This window comes from Diospyros lotus, chromosome 1 (genome assembly GCF_014633365.1).
Source record: "Diospyros lotus cultivar Yz01 chromosome 1, ASM1463336v1, whole genome shotgun sequence".
In the NCBI taxonomy this organism is placed as follows: domain Eukaryota; kingdom Viridiplantae; phylum Streptophyta; class Magnoliopsida; order Ericales; family Ebenaceae; genus Diospyros; species Diospyros lotus.
In genome coordinates this window covers 30,029,860-30,056,903 of record NC_068338.1, presented here as the reverse complement: position 1 = coordinate 30,056,903, position 27,044 = coordinate 30,029,860, and the positions used below count along the sequence as shown (strand labels likewise).

The 27,044-nt window shown below is 38.1% G+C and overlaps 1 protein-coding gene across 3 annotated transcripts in view; it reads right to left on the bottom strand.

Annotated features, from left to right (window-relative positions):
* Positions 1–27,044, bottom strand: part of LOC127797613 (tRNA ligase 1) — a 78,592-nt gene that overhangs the window by 7,028 nt on the left and 44,520 nt on the right. For all 3 annotated transcript variants that reach the window (XM_052330659.1, XM_052330667.1, XM_052330678.1), the window contains 11 exons: positions 21,591–21,656; positions 21,196–21,485; positions 13,264–13,371; positions 12,071–12,168; positions 11,096–11,156; positions 8,824–8,900; positions 8,647–8,718; positions 8,482–8,558; positions 4,906–4,986; positions 2,388–2,490; positions 1,952–2,110 (listed from right to left, as the gene is read on the bottom strand). In XM_052330659.1, coding sequence (XP_052186619.1) covers positions 1,952–2,110; positions 2,388–2,490; positions 4,906–4,986; positions 8,482–8,558; positions 8,647–8,718; positions 8,824–8,900; positions 11,096–11,156; positions 12,071–12,168; positions 13,264–13,371; positions 21,196–21,485; positions 21,591–21,656 — 1,192 coding nt within the window. The remainder of the gene's footprint in view (positions 1–1,951; positions 2,111–2,387; positions 2,491–4,905; positions 4,987–8,481; positions 8,559–8,646; positions 8,719–8,823; positions 8,901–11,095; positions 11,157–12,070; positions 12,169–13,263; positions 13,372–21,195; positions 21,486–21,590; positions 21,657–27,044) is intronic.

The following is a 27,044-nucleotide window of genomic DNA, read 5'->3' as shown; positions in this document are numbered from 1 at the left end:
GTATTGAGAGATACAAGGTTCGGTTGGTAGCTAAGGGGTTTACTCAAACCTATGGCATAGATTATGAGGAGACCTTTGCTCCATTTGTAAAACTCAACACTGTTCCGATACTCCTATCTCTTGTAACAAATCTGGATTGGCCCCTCCATCAACTAGATGTCAAGAATGCATTCTTGAACGAGAATCTAGAAGATGAGGTCTATATGGATATTCCCTAGAGACTACAAAACTCATCAAACATCAGGAAAGTGTGTCGACTAAAGAAGTCACTTTACAGTCTAAAACAATCACCCCAAGTTTGGTTTGAGAGATTTACTAGTGTTATGAAGAGTAATGGGTATATACAAGGATAGCCTGATCACACAATGTTTGTAAAACATTCTTTAGATGAATTGATTTTCGTATTGATTGTTTATGTTGATGATATAGTTCTAACATGGGATTATGCTGAGAAGTTTCCAAGAGTCAGAATTTCTAGCTAGAGAGTTTGAGATCAAGGATCTAGGGAGACTCACATACTTCTTGGGAATGCAAGTGGCTAGGTCTAAGCAGGGCATTACAATTTCTCAAAGAAAGTGCATACTAGATCTTCTTAAAGAAATAGCTATGCTTGGGTGTAAACCTGCAGACACCTATGGACTACACTACCAAACTTGGTTCAAATAAAGACAATGCTCCTGTAGAGAAGGGAAGATATCAAAGACTAGTAGGGAAGTTGATCTATCTCCACATACTAGGCCTGACATAGCATTCTCAGTGAGTGTTGTTAGCTAGTTCATGAACAACCCTACTGAAGAACACATAACAACGGTGTACAGAATCTTGAGATACTTGAAAATGAATGCAAGAAAGAGATTGTTATTCAGAAAGAACTCAAGAAGAAAAGTGAAATTGTATTCTGATGCAGACTGGGCAGGCTCAATCTCAGATAGATGATCTATTTCTAGATATTGTACCTATGTTAGGGAAATCTGACCACATGGAGAAGTAAAAAGCAAGTTGTGATAGCTAGGAGTAGTGCAGAAGCGAAATTCCATGCTATGGCTCATGGTATTTGTGAAGGAATTTAGGTGAAAAGTATTAGCCGAGTTGAAGATACCTTCTGAGGGATCAATCTAGCTATTGTGTGATAGTCAATCTACTATCAGTATTGCCAAAAATCCAGTTCATCACGACTGGACAAAGCATGTGGAAATAGATTAGCATTTCATCAGAGAAAAAATAGAAGGGGATGTAATTAAGTCTGTTTACATTCCTTTTAATTTACAAACTGTCAATATCCTAACTAAAGCACTTCTAATAGCACATTCTGAAGATCTAAGTTGCAAACTGTGCATGATAAATATTTACAACCCAACTTGAGGAGGAGTGTTGGAATTCTTTGCTGTAAAATTTGTTGGATAATCAATCCCACAAACTATGGGATTGATTATCAATACCTCAATCTATGGGATTGATTATAATCAATCTTAATTGTTGCGATTGATTGATCGATCGATGTAAATTAGTAATTAATGTAATTATGATTCCTTCTTTTTTTCTCTTAATTATAGGGATTTAATTAATTTCTTTCTTCTATATATATTGTAATCAAGTGGAAGAGAATAATATACCAAGTTTTCTTACAATTGTTCAATATATTTTTTTCTCTTTTGTTATTTATTTTTGTAAAAAGAATTATCAGTGTATTTTCGCCCTCACTGAACTAACTTTCTGTGTCCGCCATTAGTTTTGTCCTTTTTGTAAGGGAACCAACCCCTTTGTAAAAAATAGTATGACAATCATTTTGTCAACTGCCTCAAACAAAAACATAATTTAAAACCAATGACAGAGTACGGGACATTTCAATAGCATTAGAAAGAAGTGAGACAGAACAATGCATGAAGTTTGCATGGTTTTCACTTTCAAGTAGACACATAAAAATTAGATCAGCAAGCAGACAATTACTTACTTTATTCAAGAGACTTCTGATTTCACTGACAGGCAAACTGATAGCAGCAAAGACAATGTTTCCAAACTTCCTCTTCTCAGTACTCGGTGCTTTATAATCACCTTTCACTATGGTTCTGAGTTGTTCTAAGACTTGCTTGACAGCAAATTCAAATGGGACCTGGGAACAAGCAAATAATGCAGAAAATATGACCAGTGCCATAAAATGTTGTCATTCAAAACCAGTAAACACAAATCAGAATGTAAAGATATCCAGTGACTTTCCATGAGCACAGTATGTGGGAAAGGTAGAATGTTTTCTTTCTTTTACTGTGTGTGTACCAGCTTATAGGTAAACTATAATGTTAGCATTAAGGTTTTTGGAGATGATTGCTAATAGCATATACAATCAGACTATGAGTGATTAATGTGGGATAACATCAGCTGTTTATACTAACCTGAATAGAATTAAGATAATCAGCATTGCCAAACAGAATCTGTCTCAATTGCTTCTCCCATATAGCCCAGTCAGCAGCATATGATCCTTTTGTCGATTCTAATCTAAAGTAGGTGCATAAGAAAATATTTTAACAGGTTGCCACCAGATAAAATTAAAAACAATAAAGAAGATGACAAAAAATTATCAGATACTTATCAGCAATATATATATATATATATATATCATATACTAAGATACAAGCATCAAATAAGTCCATCAGATCCCAACCTACTTCATTAAGTCACTGATACTCCATATGAAAGTTGATCCACTTCAAAAAGAAGACACTTCATTGTATCAACCGTATCACAACCTTGTATGCTAAACAAAAATTACTCTGCTAATGATTCTCTTTCACAATGAACAAAAATTACTAACAGTCATTTCTGAAAAAATTAGAACTAGTAAACTGGCCCTCAAAATATTGTTTTCTGGGTAACTAGTTAGAATCAGCCGACTTGTTTCTAGAAATCACATGGACAAGGCATAAGGTCCATTCAAGTTATCAGTTAAATTTGGAAATGTACATATTAGGCCATTCATTGTAAACATAACTAAGTAATCACTTATTGAAAGGCAATTCATAGCCGGAGATGATACTTAGCTATATGCATAGTGATTTTCCTTTCAAGAAGTGCCAGAACTCAAAGTTCGGACATATTTAGTAACCTAAGATATGGGCTTCATTCCTTAAAACTTTGGCGAATCAAACAAAACCTCACAATAGCAAAATAGGAACTCAATTTTGAGCAGAACCAATCTGCAAGAATAAGCTGAAAGTTAGCTACTAGAACCCCCTCTCCAAGTGCCCCAACTGTCTGGAGCCAAAGAATATTTAAGTGTATAAAAAAAAAAAAATCCAACCGAAGGGTATCCCACAATGACTTTCCTGATAGGTAAAACTATACGGCTTCAGTTTCTGAGAAACAAAAGACAAGATAATGCAGCAGTAGTCAACCAATTGAATAGTTGATTTTCAATATCCACCTAATAGTGGCCGATTATAAACAATAGACTTATGAACAAATAGAACAAGGTAGTTATGAACATAGTGGTTTTTCAATCTGCATTTGATTGGATTGAGTACTTGGATTGCAAGTTGGGACAAGATAAATGAAAAGCTTGGGACTGGGACTTAGATTTTGGTGGTGCCCTTTCAACTGGATCAGTGCTTGAGGACCAGAACTGAAAAGAACTTTCAAGTGCGCTGACTATTCCGAATGCTAGTTGGACAAGATAAAATGGGAACAGTTCTTGAGACTAGGACTTGGTGCACTGAAGCCAACCAAACCAAATCAGTGCTTGGGGATTTTGAATGAAGCAGATTGAAGTATTTAAAGTATCAGAAACGTGACATTTACATGCAGGGGAATATAAGGCCAAAAGAACAAATATAGGTTCTTCTGTTGTGATGAAAGGTTTTTTGGTGACATCAATTTGCCCATGGATTTTTCTGAGATCTTGTGGAGTAAAGAAAGGGATTGTACAAATTCCACAACCCACAAAAAGATGAAAATGAGGCTACAGTAGCCCAACGAAAAGAATTGATTCTGACCTTTGATAGAACCTTCTTTAAAACTTAAGAACTTGCCTAAAGAAAAGAATTGATTCTGTTACAAGGCCTTACTATAACAGGTAGGTCCAGACTGGTTCCTTACAACGATGATTCACCTTTTCACGCTCTCATCTTGGCAAACAGACTTTTCATATTCCACAGAATATTTCCAAATAATTACCATGTAAAATCACTGTTGTTATTAGAATCATACGATTCATGATTCGAATCGTACGAGTCGACTCGATTCATATAGAAATCGAGTCGAATCTATAGGGTGAATAGAAAATTCCTTAGAATCGACCGTGAATAGGACAAATAGATCGTAAATTGCATGAATCGGACGATCGCACGATTCGTGCGACTTCGTCTGCATGTACGCTTTAATCAAATATTCGTTCGATTTGGCTATCTTTGTAGACAAATAAGATGATGAAAATGATGATGCTCTTGAACTTGAAAATGAAGATGATTGATAACTAGTGAAGATTATGAACAATGGAGTTCATTAGTAACCTAATAGTTGTAGGTTTTTTTTTTTTTTTTCTAGTTTGTTATTTTGAAAGTGGTTTGGTTTGGTGCAATTTGAATTTAAAGGCAACATGAATATACTTTTGCCTTTTGATATAATTTTAAACTTAGCAAATATATTTAGAAGTATTATTTATCTATCTATATTTAAAAGAATTGATCATGGTGGGCATATTATTTATTTTCTATGGATATATATTATATATGGTTGAAATTGAGAATGTGTACCGAATCTTACAATTCGATTTGATTCTCAATTCACAATTCATAAAATAAGGATTTCGATTCTCGATTCGAATCTCGATTTAACAACTATGTGTAAAATCTCGTTGGGTCCAGAAAGCAAGAAAATGCAAAGAATGACTATAAAGCTTGTAAAGGAATTGCCAACCTGCCATGCCTCCTCTGGTGAAGCTTGTAAAGATTGATTCCCTCCTCCAATATAGACTTCACAGAATCAGGAAGAAGATCCCTACATATCCAAAAACACATCAGAAATAAGAAAAAAAAATTATGTAAAAGAGACAGAATAATAAGCATGTGGACTTTATATGTCATTTAACTCTGTAATGAGATGGAATTGAATTGTTAAAAAGTAGAAAACATAAAGGGAAAAGATCAAGGAACAAAAACAAAAGATTATAAAAACCATTATGTATCTAAGAAAAGAAGAAGACAAGAAACTAACAGCTTCGGGATCCTCATGTAATGCATAAAATAAATATTCACATGGAGCTACTTGAGTGTGTTATTTCAGGTACCCACCCTCCCCCACCAGCTCCTCCTTCCCCTCTCCCCACCCCAACAGAAAAAAAAAAAAAAAGTCTTCCACCTTCACTTATTTTGGTCTCAGTGCTTTGTACTAAGAAGTGTTCAAACTTAAAAGATGGACTGGTCTCAGTACTTGACGGACTGTAATTCAAGCTTAAAAGATCATTTTTACCTTGACATACTAAGAATAGAGGACCTTCCATGTCCCATCATTTCTTTTTTTTCCCCAGTTAATATATTGTAGTCGAAAGACGTCAAAAAGGTAACTGTAATCACCATCGGTGAATGATACGGGGGACAGGCAGGGGCCACAGCTACCTAAGTCCTATTCTAGGCTAATTCAAATTACACTGCCTAAATTCCATTTCCACCCCCCACCCCCCCCCCCCCCAAAAAAAAAAAAAAAAAAAAAAATGCATATTCTGCTATAGTGCCTTCCTCAACATTGCTTCATGCCAAGGTTACAACAGCACTCCGTATGTAAAACACAACTCAATTCATTGTAATCATGTCAATTACATTAATAAATTTACTGCTTAACTCTGCACAGCAGAGACAGTGACATCCAAGTTACTAAATCAGGTGTAGCTCCCATAAATTAAAGAAAGATTTTCCCAAGCCTTCTCATTTACCACATTGTACCCAATTATATTTTTTCAATCAACTAAGAAACTTTTTGTTGTGCTCAATGCAATTGTACAGATCCTGATGCTGCATGGTTTTCTGTGAACAACTATCCCTATTTTAAATGTTATTTCCAAATGCTGACCAGCAATGCTTTTGTCCACTTTTGTATACGTTGTTGGTCCTTTTTCTAACAGCTAAAGCTTTTGAGACCAGTGATAACTTAGCATAATGTCAGGGCTCTAATTTTAGAAGTGTTCAAACTTGTTATGTGCACTCTTGTTCTATATGACTTGGTGCACTCTTGTTTACTAGCATGTATGTTGTTCATGTGGTTACATGCAGGGGGAAGTGCTGGACACTTTTGACATATATTGGTGGGAGCTTTTCCTCTTCTAACAGCTTAAGCTTTAGGAGTTAGTGATAGCATAACAAGGGCAGTCAAAAAGTTTGACTAGGTTGCTTCTGGATGGAGATCCATCACAATAATGAAATTTTAATGAAGAAAAGGAAAAATTCCTAAAACTTAAAAAATTTGAATTTCTTAACATTTAGTTACTTTGTAAGACTTGTATTGCAGTTGGTTTTTATACTTTTTATGCCAAAACAATAAGTCAAACTTAGTGCTCTGATAACAGTGATATTGTTTTGGTGAAAGTGGTGGTAGAGCAAACTTAGTGCTTGTAATCGAACTTAGTAATGGCAGTGATAGAGCAATGATAGGGTTGGCAAAAGGTAAAATAGTCGGTGACATTGATTGGAGCTTATAGTTCTTGTACCGTCCATTAAACAATCGTAAAATGATTACATATATACCTCCTCTGAAGTGAATTTTACACTTCCCTTGGCAGGACTGAACAAGTAATTGTAATCTTAAATCACTTTTTTTGCTGGAAATGTTTCTCCAAATCCTCACCAAATGCATCCTATAATGAAATTATATGTAGACTATAGCTGTTAAAAGGGTGCCTAGGCGCAAAGCGCCTTAAGGCGCCAGTTTTGCGCCTCGCCTGGGCCGAGGCGAGGTGAGGCAATTTCAATAAGGCCCTCGCCATGCACGGTGAGGCGTTGAGGCAAGAGGCGCGCCTCATGAAACTACTTTTAATTGAAACCTAGGCAACCCAATTTCTCCCCTCTTCTTAGTTACATCATGTATACATTACAACATCATATTTACATTTCTTTAGTTTAAGTAAATGTCCACATTTTCTTTTATTTATATTTTACCTTCCATTTACTTTAATATATAAATGCAAATAAGAAAGTACCCCCATTTGGATTCAATAAAAATATCTAAAAAATCAAAATCCATAACAATAAGAAAATAGAATTTTGGTTTTAGTACAAACTCGGGATTTAGTGATTTTACCACCCCCAAAATACATACCTACTATTTTTTGAAAAATTCATTAAAAATCATTTTAACAACAATGAATATTAGCTATCAAAATACTGGGAGATAGTTTTTCAAAATGAAAATATTTTCTTATATGTTTTCTTATAATGCGCTAATCTTCCAAACTTAGAAAAATAGCATTTTTCAAAATGAAAACATTTTCTTGATTGTGGACTTGTAATATTTATGTTTGTTTAGAACTTTACATAATGATTGGTATTTGTTTGAGTTTGAGACTTTAAGTTTGAACTTTGATGATGTTTCTAGTTTAGAATTTGCATGATAAATGAATCAATTTTGATGATGTTAGTTTAGAATTTGAAGATAATGAATCATTAATGATATACATGTGTTATTATTGATAATTTGATAGTTTTTTATGATTTTACAAGATTTTAAGTTTTTTTTTCTAAAAGGTGCGCCTCGCGCCTCAGGCTTTAGGACCCTTTGCGCCTTTCAGAACTATGATGTAGACTTAATATATTTAATCAAAAAAGAAATTAATTTCTTCAGGTGAAATCCTAGGAAGCCCACTCAATTCTACCACTTGTCTACAATTTTTCATTCTTCCTTTCGCTCATCCTTAGTTCCATAACTTAGCTTTTTCATCCTAAAATCGTAATCCCAATTTAATCTTACCTTCTCAAAGATAATCCAAAAAATGAAAGTTCAATGTGATCATGGGCCTTAATCACTTACATGAGCTTTACCATGAGTTATTATGCTATCACACCCTCAGGGTTGAGCTAGGGTATGAAAAGGGAATTGGGAACATTAAGAGAAGAATTTGGAGGGAGAGATCAGATGGGAGGGATAGAAACAGCAAGAAGATGAAGAATATTCGAGAGAGAAGGGGAGAGAAGATAATAGAGAGAGGGGTACAGAAATATTCAATTCATTACACATCCTGCCTCTTTACTAGAGCTGTGGCTTAATATATAGGCCACGCCATTCACCCATGTGCAACACACCTCAGATTCTAACTGCCTCTAGCTATAGGATAAATAATCCTAACAGAAATTAAAACAGAAAATAAAAAACCAAAATTACAATAGTTACCCTTGGCATGTGACATATGCAGACATACATCAGATTACTAAACTTTTATTAATAATGTAGTGATATGAAAAAAATAATAAATCGCTCATACAAGAGATCAAATTGAGAAGTACAGACCTATCAGACTTCAATAAAGGCATCTTGATAAGTGAGCCAAATCGTTCAATTAGCTCACTCTCAAACTCCTCGCGGCTCTACGAAATGTAAGCAAAGGGACTCAGATAAATCTCCCAACAATACAGATTAGAACTATGCAAAAAAGAACGTAGAAGCTAATCATACCTTGCCATCATAAAGATGATAGAACATCAACAGAACATATCCAGCATTTGGAGAGTTCTTATCAAGATTCCCCTTCATAATTTACGAAGTAAAATAAGATATGTTCTAATACATATGAAGAAGAGTTTAAGAGGCAGAGTAATATCACAAATCGAAGTGGTTAAGACGAACAGGTACCGGATGATTAACACGTTGAAGTACACGAAATATGAAAACTGCTAAGGCATCAAGGGAAAATGGATTTGTTTCAGTTCCTGAAATAAAACAAGTAAAAAAAAGTATAAAAATGATGATAGAAGACATGCAACTGAAAATAAAGCATCAATGGTTACAGCTATAAGTAATACCTCAGTACCTCACAGTTACATCTTTGATATCTATTACATCACGGTGATAGCTCTAATTAGAAGTAGAGCACTACAGTAAACTATTTACAAAGCATGGATTTCTCTCAGTTCCACAACAAGCAAGAACGTAAGGAAAATGCAGCTTCCATTTTACACAAGGCACACTTGCAACTGTTAAGGAAAAAATAAAAATAAAAAGTCTCACTCTGAAAAATGTTACACCCCACAGAGTGAGGATATAGACCGAAAATTAAAATAAGACGAGGAGGAAAGGTAGCAGCCACCAATAGACTTTTGCATCAACTGTATGTAAAGTGGAAGCCAATTATTAGTTGACTGATGGGGTCAACTGTTTGAAGAGATGGAGAAACTGGAAAGAGACGGCCAAAGTAACAGTCAACTATTGGCTTGACTACTGGAAGTAGGAGAGAAGTCCAGGTAAGCAGCTGAATTTGAAACTGATTTTAAAAGAGGGAAAATTAAGCATATTTCGGATATGTCATTAGGCATAATGAACAGATCCTAAAGGTATAAAAATTAATTTTGGTTGAGGTTTGTGAAAGTTGGATTAAGGGTCTAATAAAGGTGATTAAGGCTAATAAAGTGATTGATACAATCTTCAATCACACAGGGAGTACACGAACACAGGAGAAGGGCGAGAAGGCTTCTAGAAGGAGTGACTCACCTCCTTGAGCTGAAGCAGAAGTTGAGGTGTTGGAAGACAAGGATGATACAAAACTAGAGATAAGTCCACAAAAGCCTTGCATGGTCTGGCATGGTAAAATGCAATGTATGAGAACATAATTCCTGTATGTCATGGATTATGGATCATGCACATAATCCTTTCCTGGGGTTAAGGGAGAAAGGCAACAAGATACCATGTAATTACTTTTGGAATAGAATGTCATGCGATGATGGATAGGTACTAAAGCCAAACCTACGAATGTATGTGACATGATATGATGCTCATCTCACACTTCAACATGCTATATGCTTGACTATAGTCTGTTGTGAGGGTTAAATGTATGGACAATGTATTGAGAACAGGAACACAAGGGGGACATTTGACTAAAGGTCGGTTGTAATCGGTGATTGTGGTTCACAGAATCTGTGGAAAACTGACTGTCAAAATGGGCAGTTGATCTCTGGTCGGCTATTGCTTGTAGGATGTTGAGGAATGACGGAATGAGGGACAGTCGATCGATGTTGAGGAATGAGTGAAACACACACTATTTGTGTTTTAGGGGGCTGCACAAGGAGCAAGTGGTGAGTCTTATTCACCAGGGAAAAATTCCACACACTAGTCATAGGCCAAAAGGAGAGTATCTTGAGCCTCATGACACACGTAGATCCCTGGGACATGCCAGGTCACAACCACATTTGCACATGCCCAAAGTAACACATTGGGATGGAATACCTAGGACATGAGATGGGGCACTGCAAAAAACAGAGAATTTGGTAATCAATATTAAAGTACGCTGTTGAGCTTTTTACAAAAGATATCAGCATCCATTCTTTTAAAGTGCAAATTCGAATGCTTCAAATTGTGCATCAATGCCACACCTTCAGCACCACTCAAGACAATTCCTCTCAAAGAGATGCATGCATTGGTACAACTCAAATAGATTGAACAGGTTGGTGGAGATAATGTACTAATACATAAACTCTGATGTATCCATGAACAAAAATAAAGGCAGACTGGAAAAGATCTGAAATATGAAATGCAAAATGATAAGTCCCACCCCCACCTAGCCTCAAGTATACACATGCAGACAAACAATTTTTACCAAAAGAACAAAGAAATTGAAATCCATTAATCAGTAGGGCCAAATTATAAATCCTTGCATTCTGTTAAAAAAATAATGTCATTGAACCGGAAAGTAACTTTCACAATTCAAATGCAATTTAGGGTGCATGCCATTCCAAATTTCCAATGAAAACAATAATTATTCAGCAATAATCAGTCAAATTGACCATGACATGCACAAGGTGTAAAAAATTAGCAGAGCTGATGCCTTAGAATCATGATAGATTAGTAAAGCTGAATAGTTCAACAATCAAGGAGAATAAAAGTCTCAAAGGAACAAAGTTGAGAAAGTAACCTTCAGAATCAGATACAACAGGAACAGCAGATGCTTTTATTCTTCTGCACATATCCTCAATCTGCATAGATAAGAGATAATCAACAAAATCAAATTCAGCTGGAAACTAGAGAGAGCATGGGCATGCATGCTATTGTTCATGTTTGTGACATATGATGTCTATTAGCCTCCAATTTCAATTTAGGTAGAAACCAAGGCCAAAATTTGACTACAATCCATTCAGAAACAAGATTTCTGTTGATTTTGTGGAACTTAATGCAAGATAATTTGTTCCGCATCTATTGTATATTTGCTATAAATCAGGTAATCTGAGACATGGACTTTAAACATCCAACCTGCTGCTTCTCACATAATTAAGTAAAAATTATTCCATGTATACTAATTAGTGAACATTGTGTCCCTGCACTTTAGCCACCAAAAACTAATCCTCAACAAGGAGCTGTCTGTTTTCTCTCAAGCATGATGACGGTTAACTGAATTATGTTGCGGACTCTCCAGAAAGGATTAATATCCTTGAATCTGTACAAGGAAACTCTGGAACTAAAAACAGTAATACAACTTCGAATTTCAAATTTTGTCGGCTCAAAATAGGTGCTAGACCAATTCCAGGAACGAGATATCAGAAGGATGTAATCCAAGATTATTGCTCAATATTGTATTCTGATCCTACCACTCAAGGCTGAAAATGCAGGCATAGCGCAGCCATGCTCCAAGATTATAGGGTTCAACTCCATCGATTCCAAATTTCTTGCCAACAACTACTGCTAACAAACTATACTCTTTCAGGTAAAGCACCATCAAAGAAATGAGTCCAATTAAGAGATGTATCAAAATAAAAAAACCCACTGTGAGCATCATTAAAACCTGATTTCAGACTCTCACTGATCATTTAACTTCTTTGCGATGTCTCATTTTGTTCGGAATGATGTGGAAATGATCGATGTGGTAATGGACAAGAAAATAAAAGTGAGTTACCCGTGACCAAACTTCTTCATTTGGTGCATTCTTGTCAGCAAGCACAATAGAGTAAGGCTTCCTCCTGCATTGTTCATCAATCTTGTCCCAATATTTCCCTGTTGTTATAAAGTAACACATACCAGTCACCAAATCCCAAAAAGTTCGAATTTCATTTCGGTACAACACTAAGGTGCAGCAGGCACTGATGAATCACTCATGTATTACATATATATTCCATCCAATAGAATGTCATGAACCTAGGGCTTAACCTAGGATCAGTTTGAGAATTAGAAGAATCCGATTCAGCTAAGGCCAAGAATAGAAGGAAAGTAGGGGGAAATTTGAAAGAATGAGGGAGAGATTAGAAGAATTGTTAGGGGGATTAGAAGAACAGAAAAAAGGGAGATGAAGATCAAGAAAGGGGAGAGAATTTGGAAGGGGAGAAAAATAGATTTCAATTCATTAATTCTGGATGCCCTCTTCCTACAGCTGAGGCTATATATATATAGCCTCATTTAGCTATCAGACAAAGCTCTCCAACCAACTAAGCTACAAGACAAAAAGGGAAAATAACAAAATAACAACACCCATGTGCTGTAACAGAAATAGCTACTAACCAACTAAAGTAACTAATTACATTATTGCCCTTCTAATTACCCTTGGAACATGACAAAGAAGTGCCACACCAAACTACAAATGAATAGGTTCATGCTATATTCATTTCATTTATAGGAAGCAAATCATTTTTTTTTATTTTTTATAAGAAAAGAAAATCAGCACAATACATTAGTGATCTATGTGACAAATGATTCCAAGAAACTTTTATAATTCCCAGATTCTATCCCTAATTAAACATACAACTGGATCATACTCTATTTTCTATACTTGAATAACAAGCTTAGGTTGAAAGAGGCTTTGGGCAGCCTTAATGTTATTGAGCAAAGTAACTGGACCATTACGATACAAACTTGAGAATAACAAGCTTGAGATTGGAAGAGGATTTGGGCTGCCTTAATGCTATTGAGCAAAGTAACTGGACCATAATGATACAAACTTGACCATAAAATATACAAGCAATAACTGATGGAGATTAATACACTATCATCATTGTTAACATAAAACCAAGTTTAGGTATTGTCAAGTAAACATATTATATTCCCTAACAAGGTCCCTTTAATACTTATGGGAGAAATGAAAGAAGAGTCCCATACCTTTAATAAGATCACCCATCAGACTCTGGACGGGACGGTCATCTCCAAGTCCTCCCGAGGCATTTAAAATCTCTTTACAAAGGGCAGATTTAGCACAACCAGGTATTCCTGTAAAGCATTTCATAGGTTGGTAGTAAGATAAAGATAGATTTAGGATTGAATTCACATAACTGCTGACAAGAAAAAAGATAAGCTGAGTATCAACCATAAAACCGCAAAGCTAATTCTATGTCCAGAACAATTTTAGTCATGAAATAAGGTCAAGAAAAAACAAGCCCCGTTGCATATTCCACATAATTGGAAGGTACAAAACAGGAGATATGAGAAGAATATAGACATGCAAGTGATGACTTTTACCATGCAACTCTAATAAAAACAATGAAGGAACCAGCAAGAAATAGATTATACGTACAAATATAAAGATGATGTAGAACTAGGATAACAAATGAGCCAAGCCATTCACAAGCAACTCGGTGTTCGGTTCGACAAAAACTCGTTCGAGTTCGTTCATTAAGGTAAATGAGCCGAGTTTGAGCCTACCTTTGAAGCTCAATTTATAAACAAGTAGAGCTTGAGCTCAATAAAGCTTGGCTTGTTAAAGCTCATGAACATGTTCGATTAGAAGCATGAATTGTTGATTGATTCTCGAAACTTATGAAGAATTTGGAGTATGATCTCTTGGGCTAATCTTCCTAAATTAAAATAGATTCTATCTCCAAAATTTAGAAAGAGTTTTTGATTTAGATATTTCCTATTCTTGTCTTTGTATCTTTCGATGTCTTTGTATAGTGTACAACATATCTTTCCTTTTATGTATCTTTCCAATATTATATTCTTTTTCCCTATTAATAGGGAGGGTAATTCAGTGTTCATATTCAATTGAGAGTAATAATATTTCTCGGTTCTTCCTACATCTTCTGTGAACCAACTTCTACATGGTATTAGAGCCTATTCTCTCAAGTCATTAGTTGTGCGCCTTCATTGCCACGATATCTCTTTGTTCTTTCCTTCATCGCTTTTGTTGTCATTCCATATAATGTCTGAAATCTCTGAAACGGCTTCTCCCATCTCAACGAGAGAAGCGATGCCAATCGAGCAATCAACCGGAGGTGCTTCTCCCGCATGCACCGTTCATACCTCCTAGATGGTGGTAACTATCTTCAATGGTCTTAGTCGGCGAGAACCTTTTTGAAGGGTCAAGGGAAGCTTGTTCATCTCATTGGTCCAGCACCTAAGGCCTCAAATCCCACATTTGTTGCTTGGGATGTAGAAGACTCGATGTTGATGTCATGGCTTTGGAGTTCGATGTTACCCGAGGTGAGTAAAAACTACATATTTTATCTATGTCTAAGGATATTTGGGAAACGGTTAAGAAGACTTACTTTAAGGTGCAAGATTAATCTATTGTATATGAAATAAAGACAAAAATCAATAGCACAAAACAAGGGTCCTTGTATGTGACTGATTACTATAATCGGATAAATGGTTTTTGGTTAAGTTAGACCATTATCAAGACATTAAGATGGCATCCCCCATAGCTTCTATTGCCTAGGGATCTCTTTCTTCTACTCGGTCACCCATTGGTACTCTTCATATATGTCTTACTCATGCTCAGCTTAGTCCTTGGATTCTTGATTCTGTTGCTTCAGAGCATATTGTCATGACCCTAGGGTCTAGCTAGGGTCTTAGAAGTAATTGGAAGGAATTTAGGGAAGAAACAGAGAAGAATTGAAGGGGGAGATTGAATAGAATTAGAGAGAGAAGGAATGGAACAGTGCTGAACGAGAGAGAGAGCGAGAGGGAGGGAAAGAGGGAGAAATTGTAGAGAGAGATATTGGAATTTCAATTATCATTCAACGTGTCTTCTCCTCTTACAATGGGGCCTTTATATAGGCATAGTAGCTAGTTAACTAATTTCTAACAACCTCCTAATAGCACCCATGTACTCTAACAACTTGTAAAAATATCCTAACAAACCATTGCAACCTTATTACAATGATGCTCTTCTATTATTCTTTGGGCCATGACAATTCCCCCATCCTTGAGAGAGTTCTTGTCCCCAAGAACTTGGAGCAACTATTCATTGCTTTTCATCCAATACCCGTTTTCTCAATCCGTTTCATTCTTCTTGCTTGCTTGCATCTTTTAAGCCTCTTCTTCTTCGTTCTTAGGTTTCCAAGATCCATCCCAAGCATACTTTGGCCTAGAGCTTCAATTGAAGAAATCTGATCGAGTTCAAGTTCGATGCCCCCACCTTCTACAATAGCTGGAAGACCAAAATCGGTCTCCCTTTCCAATACAAGGATGAATAATGAATCTACAGCCATAGCTACCTTTACTGTGTTCCTGTTCAACCCATGGCCAATCTCTCTTGCAAAAATATCAACAACATCCTCAAAATGTAGCAATGGAGGATTGTAGACTTGCCTTGGATACTCATACCAAGGCTGTTTGTGAGCATTAGCATTAGGAGTTGCTGCAACTTCAATTCTAGCCAACGATTCATCCCTCAATGCAGTAGACAGCAACTTGGATTTTCCAGTAGGAGCAAAAACCAACACAACAACGATAGTTTTGTTTTCTTCAGCAAACCCTTTGACTCCTTCCACTATATCCCTTAGTTTTCCTCCAACTAGTGTTGTCTTCACCTTCTCGTTGCCTATTTTAACCCAAGTCAAATCCATATTTTGCTCCAAATTTGTTTGTTCCTCAAATTTCGATAAGTCCAAAATTTGAGGAAAGGCTTCAACACCATCATCTGCACCGATGGCTGGTCCTTTAGTCTGATTTACCTGATCCAATGCTGTCTCATTTCCCACAAACTTCTGATCTGGAGCAGTCCCAAACCCTTCCGCCCATGCACTAGCTACCGGGGGTAACGAGTTAGCTTTGGCTTCCTCTATCACTTCATCAATTGCTTCCCTAATATTTCCTTGCAGCCTTTTAGTAGGTGCATCTTGGTGTATTATTTCTTCTTCAAAAAGATCCGTGGGCTCCTTTTGATCTGCTGCCCTATCAAAATGCTTCTTTGTCTGCCTAAAGTCTAGAGTAGGCAGTGAATCGGTTGTTTGTAATCTTGTCACCTCTTTCAGCTGCTCCACTCCAAGGAATTCCTCCTTGTTAAAGCTTCCGTGATAATCATCAAAATATTCCACCGGAAAATTGTAATGATACTTCTTAATAAGTATCATCGCGAACTCCTGTAGCTTCTAGCGTATCATAAGACCAAATTCCTTGCCCGTATCATGTATCTTATTGCTTGTCCCTTTGTCCCTGTTGCTGCCAACTGAAAATGCAGCCTTCTTTGGCTGCCATTGAGGCTCTATTTCCGCTGAAAATGAAACATTCTTTTGCTGCAATTTAGGGCTCATTTGCTCCATGTATGCACTGCTCCCCTTGGCATCCTTTGTTTCCCTTTGCTCACAGCCTCAAGCACCAACAACCAACGAGCTGGATAAGCTGGAGGAGTCCACTTCCCACATGAAACTCGTCGAATCCGCTGCGCCACTCTGATCTGCAACTGAGTTGTCAATTAAAGCTGACTAACGCAACGGATAAACAGCCTCCAGAAAATCAATTGACTCCAAAATAGCTGCTATGCCTTCGCCTAACTAAATTAATCAACTCTGCTGCTCTGAATCACTAAAAATCTCAGCCAAATTCAACCTGTTGCTCCCGATTTCCGTATAATAATTATTGAAATTATTGGTCGAGGGTCACTCACCTGCTGCGCCTTCCAATTCCGAATTGAGGGTGCTCGCTTGCTTGGAGATTAACACCTCCCAGCGCCAGCTACCGCCCAATCACCGACCAACACCACTGTTTCTGTTGTCGCTAGCCCTCCTGGTTGTCTGTGTCACCACCTTTGATGGACTCCCACACCAATTGCGAATGCTCCTCAGTTCGTGTTGCCTCTGGTGCTATCCGTGTCACCCACTTCAGCGGATTTACCGTACCAGTCGTTCGCTCTAGTCGCAAATCCTCCTGGCTTGCTCGTCTTCGATTCCAGACAAGATAACTAGAGTCTTAGCTGCGAGCCAATCCTCTACTTCTCCTTCAGATCTAAGCCAGCACTCCCTTCCTCGTGCATCGGAATCAATTCCGAGATTCAATGGCCGTGGATCATAGGATCAGTTCAGCCTCCAAACCATTGGTTCCAAATCCGCCTAAGCTGCTATCGACCTCCAAGAAAATCGAACAACTCTTCCAAATCACAAGCCGTGATCATCTGCAGCTCCGCTTACCCAATCGCTTCCTGTAACTCGACCGGCTCCGCGAACTGTCCTCCAAAGTAGCCTCAAATCAGTTTCGAGGAACGCCTTGCTGGGTGACAATCTGTCCTTGGTTCCTTAGGAATCAGATCAGACTTGTTGGCCGATCGATTCTTTTGAAGCTCCTCGACAATCGCTCGTATAGCTGGAATTTCACACTACGAACTGATCAGCTCTCTTTGCCAAGTCATTTATGCCTCAATTCACTACTAAAATCAATGAATTCAAAGCCGAGGAACGATGCTTTGCTCAATCAATTCCGTCGAGAATCGTCGGAATCGACTACCAAAATTGCACGAACCACAACTGAAGAACGATCGCTCTAATACCATTTGTCCTGGCCCTAGGGTTTAGCTAGGGTCTTAGAAGTAATTAGAAGGAATTTGGGGAAGAAACAGAGAAGAATTTAAGGGGGAGATTGAATAGAATTAGGGAGAGAATGAATGGAACAATGCTGAACGAGAGAGAGAGCGAAAGGGAGGGAAAGAGGGAGAAATTGTAGAGAGAGATATTGGAATTTCAATTATCATTCAATGTGTCTTCTCCTCTTACAATGGGGCATTTATATAGGCATAATAGCTAGTTAACTAATTTCTAATAACCTCCTAACACCACCCATGTGCTCTAACAACTTGTAAAAATATCCTAACAAACCATTGCAACCTTATTACAATGATGCCCTTCTATTATTCCTTGGGTCATGACACATATTTCTAGTAATAAATCTTTATTCTCTCATCTTGATTCCTCTGCATCCCTTCCTCCTATCATTGTGGCTGATGGGTTTAAAACCCTTCCCACTGGTATCGGTAGGGTTAATCCACTTCCATCTATTTATCTTACCTCTATTTTACATGTTCCTAGTTGCCCATATAGTCTCATTTCTATTAGTCATCTCACTCGTTCTCTGAATTGTCGTGTTATCTTTAATTTTGATTATATTGTTGTGCAAGATCGAGGTACGGGACGGATGATTGGCACCGGACGTGAGTTTGAGGACATTACCATCTTGCCCTCCCATCATCTATAGCATTTGCTTGTGCTACTACAAGGGCATCTCCTCTTCAAATTCATTCTTGGCTTGGTCATCCTCATTTATCTACTCTTTTATAGATGATTCATTCATTGTCTTCGTTAACTGTTCTAGAATGCAAGTCTTGTCAGCTAGGCAAACATGTTCGTTCTTCTTATTCTAGTCGTTTTAATAAACGAGCTAATGCTCCTTTTGATCTTGTATATTCTGACATCTGGGGTCCTAGTAGAGTTAAGTCTAAACATGGTTTCTCCTATTTTGTTACATTCATTGATGATTATTCTTGTTGTACTTGGCTTTACTTAATGAAAGATCATACTAAATTGCAATCTTTATTCCCATCCTTTTGTAATGAAATTTATACTCAATTTGGTCATACCATTCGAATTTTGGTCATACAATTCGAATCCTTCGCAACGATAATGCCAAGGAATATTGTTCTCATGCATTTCAGGCTTTTCTCTCATCTCAGTATATTGGTCATCAGTTTTCTTGTCCTTATATTTCGCAATAAAATGGGGTGGCTAAACATAAAAACCGTCATCTCATTGAGACTGCTTGGACACTTCTCCTTTACATGCATGTTCCTGTTGTTTTTTTGGGATGCCGCTCTTCTTACTTCTAGTTATCTGATCAACCGAATGCCATCCATTGTTTTGAATGGGACCATTCCACATACTTTACTTTTTCCTCATGATCCTATCTATCCTATCCCCCCTCGTGTCTTTGGATCAACCTATTTTGTCCATCTTCTTTCCCTTGGTCGTGATAAATTGATTCCTCGCTTAATCAAGTGTGTATTTCTAGGTTACTCTCTTCATCAGAAGGGATACAAGTGCTACTCCCTTGGACTTGGTAGATACTTTCTCTCTTATGATGTCACGTTCTTTGAGTCTACACCCTTTTTCTCTTATTCGTCTGATGAGTCTTCTTCTTGTCCCTTCTTTTCCTCCTTTGGTCCCAGTACATGCTCATGTTCCTCTTCAAACTTATCAACGTTGTTCTAAGCTTCCATTAGTGCCTCCAACTCCAACTCCAGCTCCTCCTGTTGCCGATGATGGTATTCCTTTAGATTCATGTCTTCCTCCAACTGGTGCCATTATTCCATCTCACTCCGACTTTTCCCAAGCTCTTGTTTGCTTGTTGTGGTACACGTTCCACTCAAAATCCTCATCCCATTTATACCAGTTATGATACTAGTGTTGCTTTCCCCACAAGACCAAACTAAACTAGAGTATCATTGACCAAAATTTGGGCATACTTATACAATCATGCTTGCCGGATTGTCCCCATACAAATCATAACTAAATGATTCCAGAGTTTCTTTCCACACCAAGCTAAACTACACTATAGCACTACCAACATGGCAGTTTTCATCAAAGCAACTGTAAAAAAGTTGTAAAAGATTTTGAACCTGAAAATTAAGCGAAAAGAAAACAAATTGAGCATAATAAGACAACTTAAGTTTACTCAGTGAGCCTTTGTCCAACCACATGATGTCCTGCCATGTAAAAAATCACATCCACTACCAAATTCCCTGTGATGACAAATCAACCCACTTAACAGGTCTTTGTCCAAGGTACCATTGTCAACCACATGGATCTGTTTCATCTTGTATTTAGAGACCATAAACAGTACATCTATTACAAGCGTAACAGGTTTGTCAAACCAATAATGTCCTTAATGGCCTTTATTTACTGCTATTATCATTATTACTACTGTCTTGACAAGTTATATTAAGCATGGATACTTCTAGTAGCACGTCATGCCATGGTGTAATATTGCTATAAATGAGTATGTCATAAAATATGCATACGATTTCCAGTGGCATGTGGCAATGCCTCCTTATAAAGAAAAGGGTGTCATGAGATGTCAAAAGTGTTCATTGGTCTGAAGAAATCCTCTTCCAAAGTGCTGCAACATGTAGAGTCCTTACATTGAGAAGGTTGGAAGTTTGTCTACAGATGGGAACTTATATCATCATATGTAGAGAGTCCGTATTTGTACTTTGAGTGAATTTGTCAGTTTTCTCAAAAACTTGAAAAGGGCTATGTAGTAGGCCTTCAAATGCACTGATCGTGGATGAAATCCAGTACTCTGATTTTCAACTAATGCTATATAACATTCATATCAAGCCAATTGATGAGCCAGAAGCTTTAAAAGCAAACATGAATGAGCCTTTTGACAAGCTGCATGAAGTAGTTAGTCACCCTTGTTTCACAGCCTTACTTACATTTTGTCAATATGAAAATTTTAAGAAATTTTCTACAATCAGAAATAGTAACCTGTACCCTCCTTGCAGAATTGATGTAACAATTTATTGCTGCTACAGAACTATGTTAAGCCTGTGTGGTAGTATTATTCTGATCTTGTATACTTATTTCAAATAATTGTTTGTCTCATGAAACTGCAGCCTCCTAAGGACCCTGTACTTTGTTCTCTCAAAATAAAGATCATGCCTGTAGCAAAATGCATGCTTCAAACTAGAAATTTACCATCTTAAAGTTCGTAACATTAAAACAGTTCATTCGGAACTATGCTGCCATAATCTACATTAACCCAGTAAAATAATAAAGACAAATACCCTAAGACATTTAGCAACTAAATTCTTTTCATTTACGTATATACCTGGAAAGAATACTATCAGACCCTCATCTTTTGCAACAGTATCCTTGATTGCAGGACGGGGACTTGGTGGTGCTTCTTCCCTCTCTGTCTCAAGGTCTCCTTCTTCATCTCGGCCTCCCTCAACAATGGCCATGAAATCCTCTGCTCTCACTAAGTTGCCAGCAGATCCTATCAGAACCTGATTTTCTGGGCTTCGTTTTGCATACTGTTCAAGAAAAGGTTCAGCTTCACTGAGGTATGTGGATGATGATAGCTGTTTGTTTCCATACTTCCTTCGTATGTGTACTGCCCTGACCATGAGGAATAGTTCTATATTACATGCTGAACAAGTTATGGCCTCAGAAGAGTAAAATCAGAAACAATGCAGCATCAAAGAAAAATGAAATTAGTATTACCATTCATCTAACATCTTGCTAAGTTGATTTTGCTTTCCTTGTGAGGTGTTCCATATTTTCATTTGCCTAAAATGAAAAGATAGTCAATAATATATCATGAAGAAATCTGTCACATAGACACTATAACAATTACTGCACAAGTACCAATGTTAGTCAAAGATGTCATAACTTGCATCTCAGTCGGTTTACCATTTTCCAATTGTCTATTACCTAATGTAACATAGTAATTTGCACAAAACAAGAATTTATAATGGAAATACATTGATAATATACCATAATCCTAATGTTCCACCCCTTAAATCAACTAATTACAAGAAAGACGGTAATCTATGGAAGTGAGATGTAAACTCCTACAAATGTAGGTAAACCACAGTTAATGGAGCTCCTGTTCCATCAAATGGCCACCATCCTATTCATACAGCAGCACACTGCAATTTGTCAGAGTCCTAAGGGTAGTCTTGTAATTGTTTCTTTTTTCCTGCTATTGCTGTTGTTGTTGCTTGTACTTCGCAGTTATGGCAGTTAGGCTATCCCGGGTGGTACACTCCAAAATTGTGTACGGATGGCTATAAATAAGCCATATTAGAGGATGGGGATCATCATGTGAATGAGATTGATCCTCTCTCTCTCTCTCGATCATTTTCCCTTTTCCTCATTCTTTCCCTCCCTTAATTCAAATCTTCCCTCCAAAATTCCTTGCTAGATCCTACGGATCTAACAACAATTGTTATCAAAGCGAGGTGGTCGTAGGCCAATGATTGAGACTGAATCGCAATCAGTGGCTGCAAACCGATTTCCATCGACAATCGAGATCGACTCCTTAGCGCATCGGAAGAAGTTGAGAATGGTGGAAGAAACACGGATGAAGCAATTGGAGACCAGACTGGAGGCAATGGAGGTAGGGATACGCCATAACCAGTAGCAAATGGAGGATAGGTTGGAGACAATGGAAATGGGAATCAAGTAGGAGGAGGTGAGTTGTGGCCGATCAGAAAATGCGGCGACTCGTGAGGCATTGCTGACATTGGAGAGAACGGTGACAAGCCTCAGGGACAAATTCTTCGGTTTGGGCCAGCAATTGAGTGCAACCTTGAGCATGTTCACCCAGCAGCCGAATATGAGCCTGCCGAAGGATTTCCCCCAAGGACCACCATAGCACCAATCCTATCGATGCTAAGAAACCAACAGAGAGTTCATGATCCTCTAGAAACTGAGGATTGTCTGAAGCTGGATAGGGAGACGCCGGCAAAGGGAGCTTACAGAGGCCATATGAATCTTCCAATGTCGAGGATGGAAATTTTGGCATTCGAAGGCATTAAGCCCCATTGGTGGATCCGAAGGTGCGAGAGGTTCTTTTATCAGTATTGAGTGGTAGAAGGGTAAAAAGTAAACATAGCGGCCGCATACCTCAACGATGTAGCGAATGCTTGGTTTCAGGGGTGGAGTAGGAGCAAAACGGAGTGGAGTTGGTCAGGGTTCGTAACCAATCTATACAATTGGTTCGGAGAAAGATCCAAGAAGAACATCATCAAGGAGTTTAACAAATTGAGACAGGAAGGAACAGTAGACAAATATCATATTAAGTTCAAGGTATTAAGGTCCTTACTCACTTTCCCACCCTACATTAGATGAATCCTACTTCGTGTCCAATTTTATCAGTGGATTGGATGAGCAACTCAGGCCAACAATCAAAATGCTATAACTGGCTACGATCAAACAGGATGCGGAGCAAGCTCAACTCCAGGAGATGGCCTTAGAGGCATTCGCTAAGAAACACCGGCTGTCAACTAAAAGCTACCGAGAGTACAATTCACAAGGCAATGGAGTGAATCCGAAAAGCAGTAATCAAATGGTTCCGATGGGAAGTCTAGTCCCTAGAAATTCCCCTAGTATGGCTCCAGTGAAATCACTGTCGGTGGAACAGAAATGTCAACTAGGATTGTGCTTTCGTTGTAGTGAGTACACCCTTGATCACCAATGTAGAAGGCAATTATTGTAGATGGAAGGTTAAGAGGAGGAGTATGAAGAAAGGATAGAAGAAGTGGGAGAACCGGCAATCACAGGAAGTGAGACAGCAGGGGAAGACAAGGAAATATCCATGCATGACCTACAAGGTTGCCCCACAAGAAGAATACTTAAGGTGAAAGGATGGGTGGGCAAGAAGAAGGTGATGATACTAATCGATAGCAAAAGCACTCATAGCTTCCTTAACGAGAAGACTGCATTGGATTTGCAATGTAGGACCCAAGAAACCCCTCCCCTGTCCGTTGTAATTACAAATGGCAACAAGATGATTAGTAGGTACAAGTGTCAGGGATTTAAATGGATGATGCATGGCCAGGAGTTCAATGAGGACCTTCAAATCCTAAAGTTAGGAGGCTGCCACATTGTCTTAGGGGTTGATTGGATGAAGACGGTCAATCCCTTAGTGTTCGATTTCAACACTTTTGAGGTCAAAGGGAAGAAGATCATGCTGACTGGGTGGATGGAGACAGGGGAATGCAAGCTAACATCTGGCCGAAAAATGCAGAGATTGTTGGATCAAGGGGGGACCACGATAGCTCACTTCCATTCTATATATGCAGTGGAAGTTAGGGGAAGCACTAAGAAGGAAGGAAGCCAAGCAGCTTTGGCAACCCCAAATTGTAGCTAGTTCGGCCCTACTTCCACCCTGCAAGCGATCACAAAGGTAAACACTCACAATCCCTTACACTCATTATTGATAGAATTTGAGGACCTCTTTACGGAGCCATCAACCCTACGCCCTCATCGATTCCTAGACCACTCCATACACCTAAAGCCAAACATAGAATTGGTTAATATTCGATCCTACAAATACTCACCCTTATAGAAGGCTAAAATCAAGAAGCTAGTGAAAGAAATATTATCTAAGGCCATAATTCAACCAAGTCAAAGTCCATTTGCCTCTCCTGTTCTTTTAGTTAAAAAGAAGGATGGGACATGGCAATTTTGTGTAAATTATCGATAACTGAACTCTATCACAGTCAAAAACAAATTCCCCATTCCTATCATTGAGGACCTATTGGATGAATTACTGGAGCCACAATCTTTTCCAAGTTGGACCTAATCTCCGAATATTACCAAATTCGGATGAATCATATAGACAGTCCCAAGATAGCCTTCCGAACCCATCAAGGGTATTACGAGTTTCTAATCATGCCATTTGGCTTGACTAATGCCCCAGCCACATTCTAGGCCCTCATGAATCACATCTTTGAACCCTGTCTAAGGAAATTTATTCATATATTTTTTGACGATATCCTCATATATAGCCCAAACCCGGACCAGCATATAACCCACCTCAAAATAGCCTTTGAGATCCTCAAATATAATCAATTATGTGTGAAGAGGTCCAAGTGTACCTTTGTTGAAACCCAAGTGGAGTGCTTAGGCCATATCATCACAGGTAGGGGTGTTCAAAAAAATCAACAAACCACGGAAACCAACTGAACTGAACCAAACCACACCGCACCGCACCACGCGATTTTTTGAGGGGGGCAGTCTGACACAATTTGAGAAATCCTCAAACCATGCAGTTTGCGGTTTGAGAATTTCTTTGTTTGGTTTGAACCGAACCACCCAAGTATAATGTAATAATAAAAAAAATTATGAAATAATTTATTAAAGAATTTATTTTAAAACAATAAATTGTTTATATAATCTGTTCATAATAACAATTTATTTTAAAAATTATGAAACAATTTGTATATTCATGATGTTTATATATAAACAGATTGTTTATATACAATCTTTTATTTATTTTGGTTCATGGGCTAAATGGTTAATGAAACAATTTATGAAATTGTGAAAACCACACCACGAAAATGGGTGGATTAATATTTTGGATGTTTTGGGCAAACCGCGAAAATAGCACCAAATCGCATTGCATTTTGCGGTATGGTTCGATGCGGTTTCTGCGCACCAAACCAAACCGTGCGGTTTGGTTTGACAGAAAAACCGCACAAACGGTTTAGCATACTGAAAATATCAAAAACCGGTCAAACCGGACCGTGCACACCCCTAATCATAGGGCAGGGGGCGAAAGAAGGGGCCAAGACCTTAGATAGGGTTCTTAAAAAAATTGCAACAATGCTAGAGTGGTCAAGACCTCAATCAATTAGGGAGCTAAGGTTCCTAGGCTTAACCGGGTATTATAGAAGGTTCATCAGAAGATACGGGATTTTCAGCAAGCCACCGACTGATTTGCTCAAGAAGAATAGTTTTGAGTGGAACAATGGGATGGAAGAAGCATTCCAAACACTGAAAGTAGCCATGACACAAGCCCCTATACTAGCTCTACCAGATTTTTCAAAACTTTACCTTAGAAACAGATGCTTATGAGACAAGGCTGGGAGTTGTAATAGTTCAAGAAGGCAGACCGGTGACTTTCCGCAGCCAAGCCTTAGCCCCAAAACACTTGGGACTAAGCATATATGACAAAACTAATTGTACTGTTACTTTTTGTTGACAAATGGAGATACTACTTAGAGGGAAATCAATTTGTGATCAAGACAGACCATGAGGGCCTCAAGCTCTTAACACAACAAAGAATTCACACCCAGTTGCAAAGGAAAGGGGTTACTAGACTACTGGGACTAGACTATACAATACAATTTAGGAAGGGAAAGGAAAACATGGCAACGGATGCTTTATCCAGGAAGGAGGAATGGGGGAGTTGCCAAGCTATTTCAGCTATAGTGCCTAAATGGGTGTAAGACATATCAGCAAGCTATGAGCAGTTAGCATGGATCAAAGACCTATTCACTCAATTGGCTATGCAACCACAAGGTCAAGGAAACCATACCTTAACCGCAGGGCTTCTCAGGTATAAAGGGAGATTGGTGACTAGGGAGGATACCCAGCTCAAGGAAAGGATCCTACATTCAATGCATGACTCTCCATTATGGGGACACTTAGGTTGGTACATGACCCATCACCGAGTGAGACAATTATTCTACTAGTTGGGGTTAAAAAAAGATGTGACACAATATGTATTGAAGTGTACTACTTGCCAACGATGCAAACACGAACAGGTACCTTACCCGAGCTTGCTACAACCCTTGGCCATACCGAATCAAGCATGGCAACAAATCTCAATGGATTTTGTGGAAGGCTTACTAAAATTAGAGGGCCATGACACAATTTTGGTGGTAGTGGATAAGCTAACTTGATTCAGTTACTTCATCAACCTAGCACACTCATTCACAACCCCTAAAGTGGCGCAGAAACTAAAGGATTCAGTGTTTAAAGTACATGTTCACCCCAATCCATAGTCTCTTACCAAGACAAAATATTAACTAGCCAATTTTGGAGGGAGTTATTCAAGAACTTGGGTGTCGGATTGCATATGTGGACAGTATATCACCTAGAGACCGATGGGTAGACAGAATAGGTGAACCAATGCCTAGAAACCTATCTCATATGTCTCTGCTT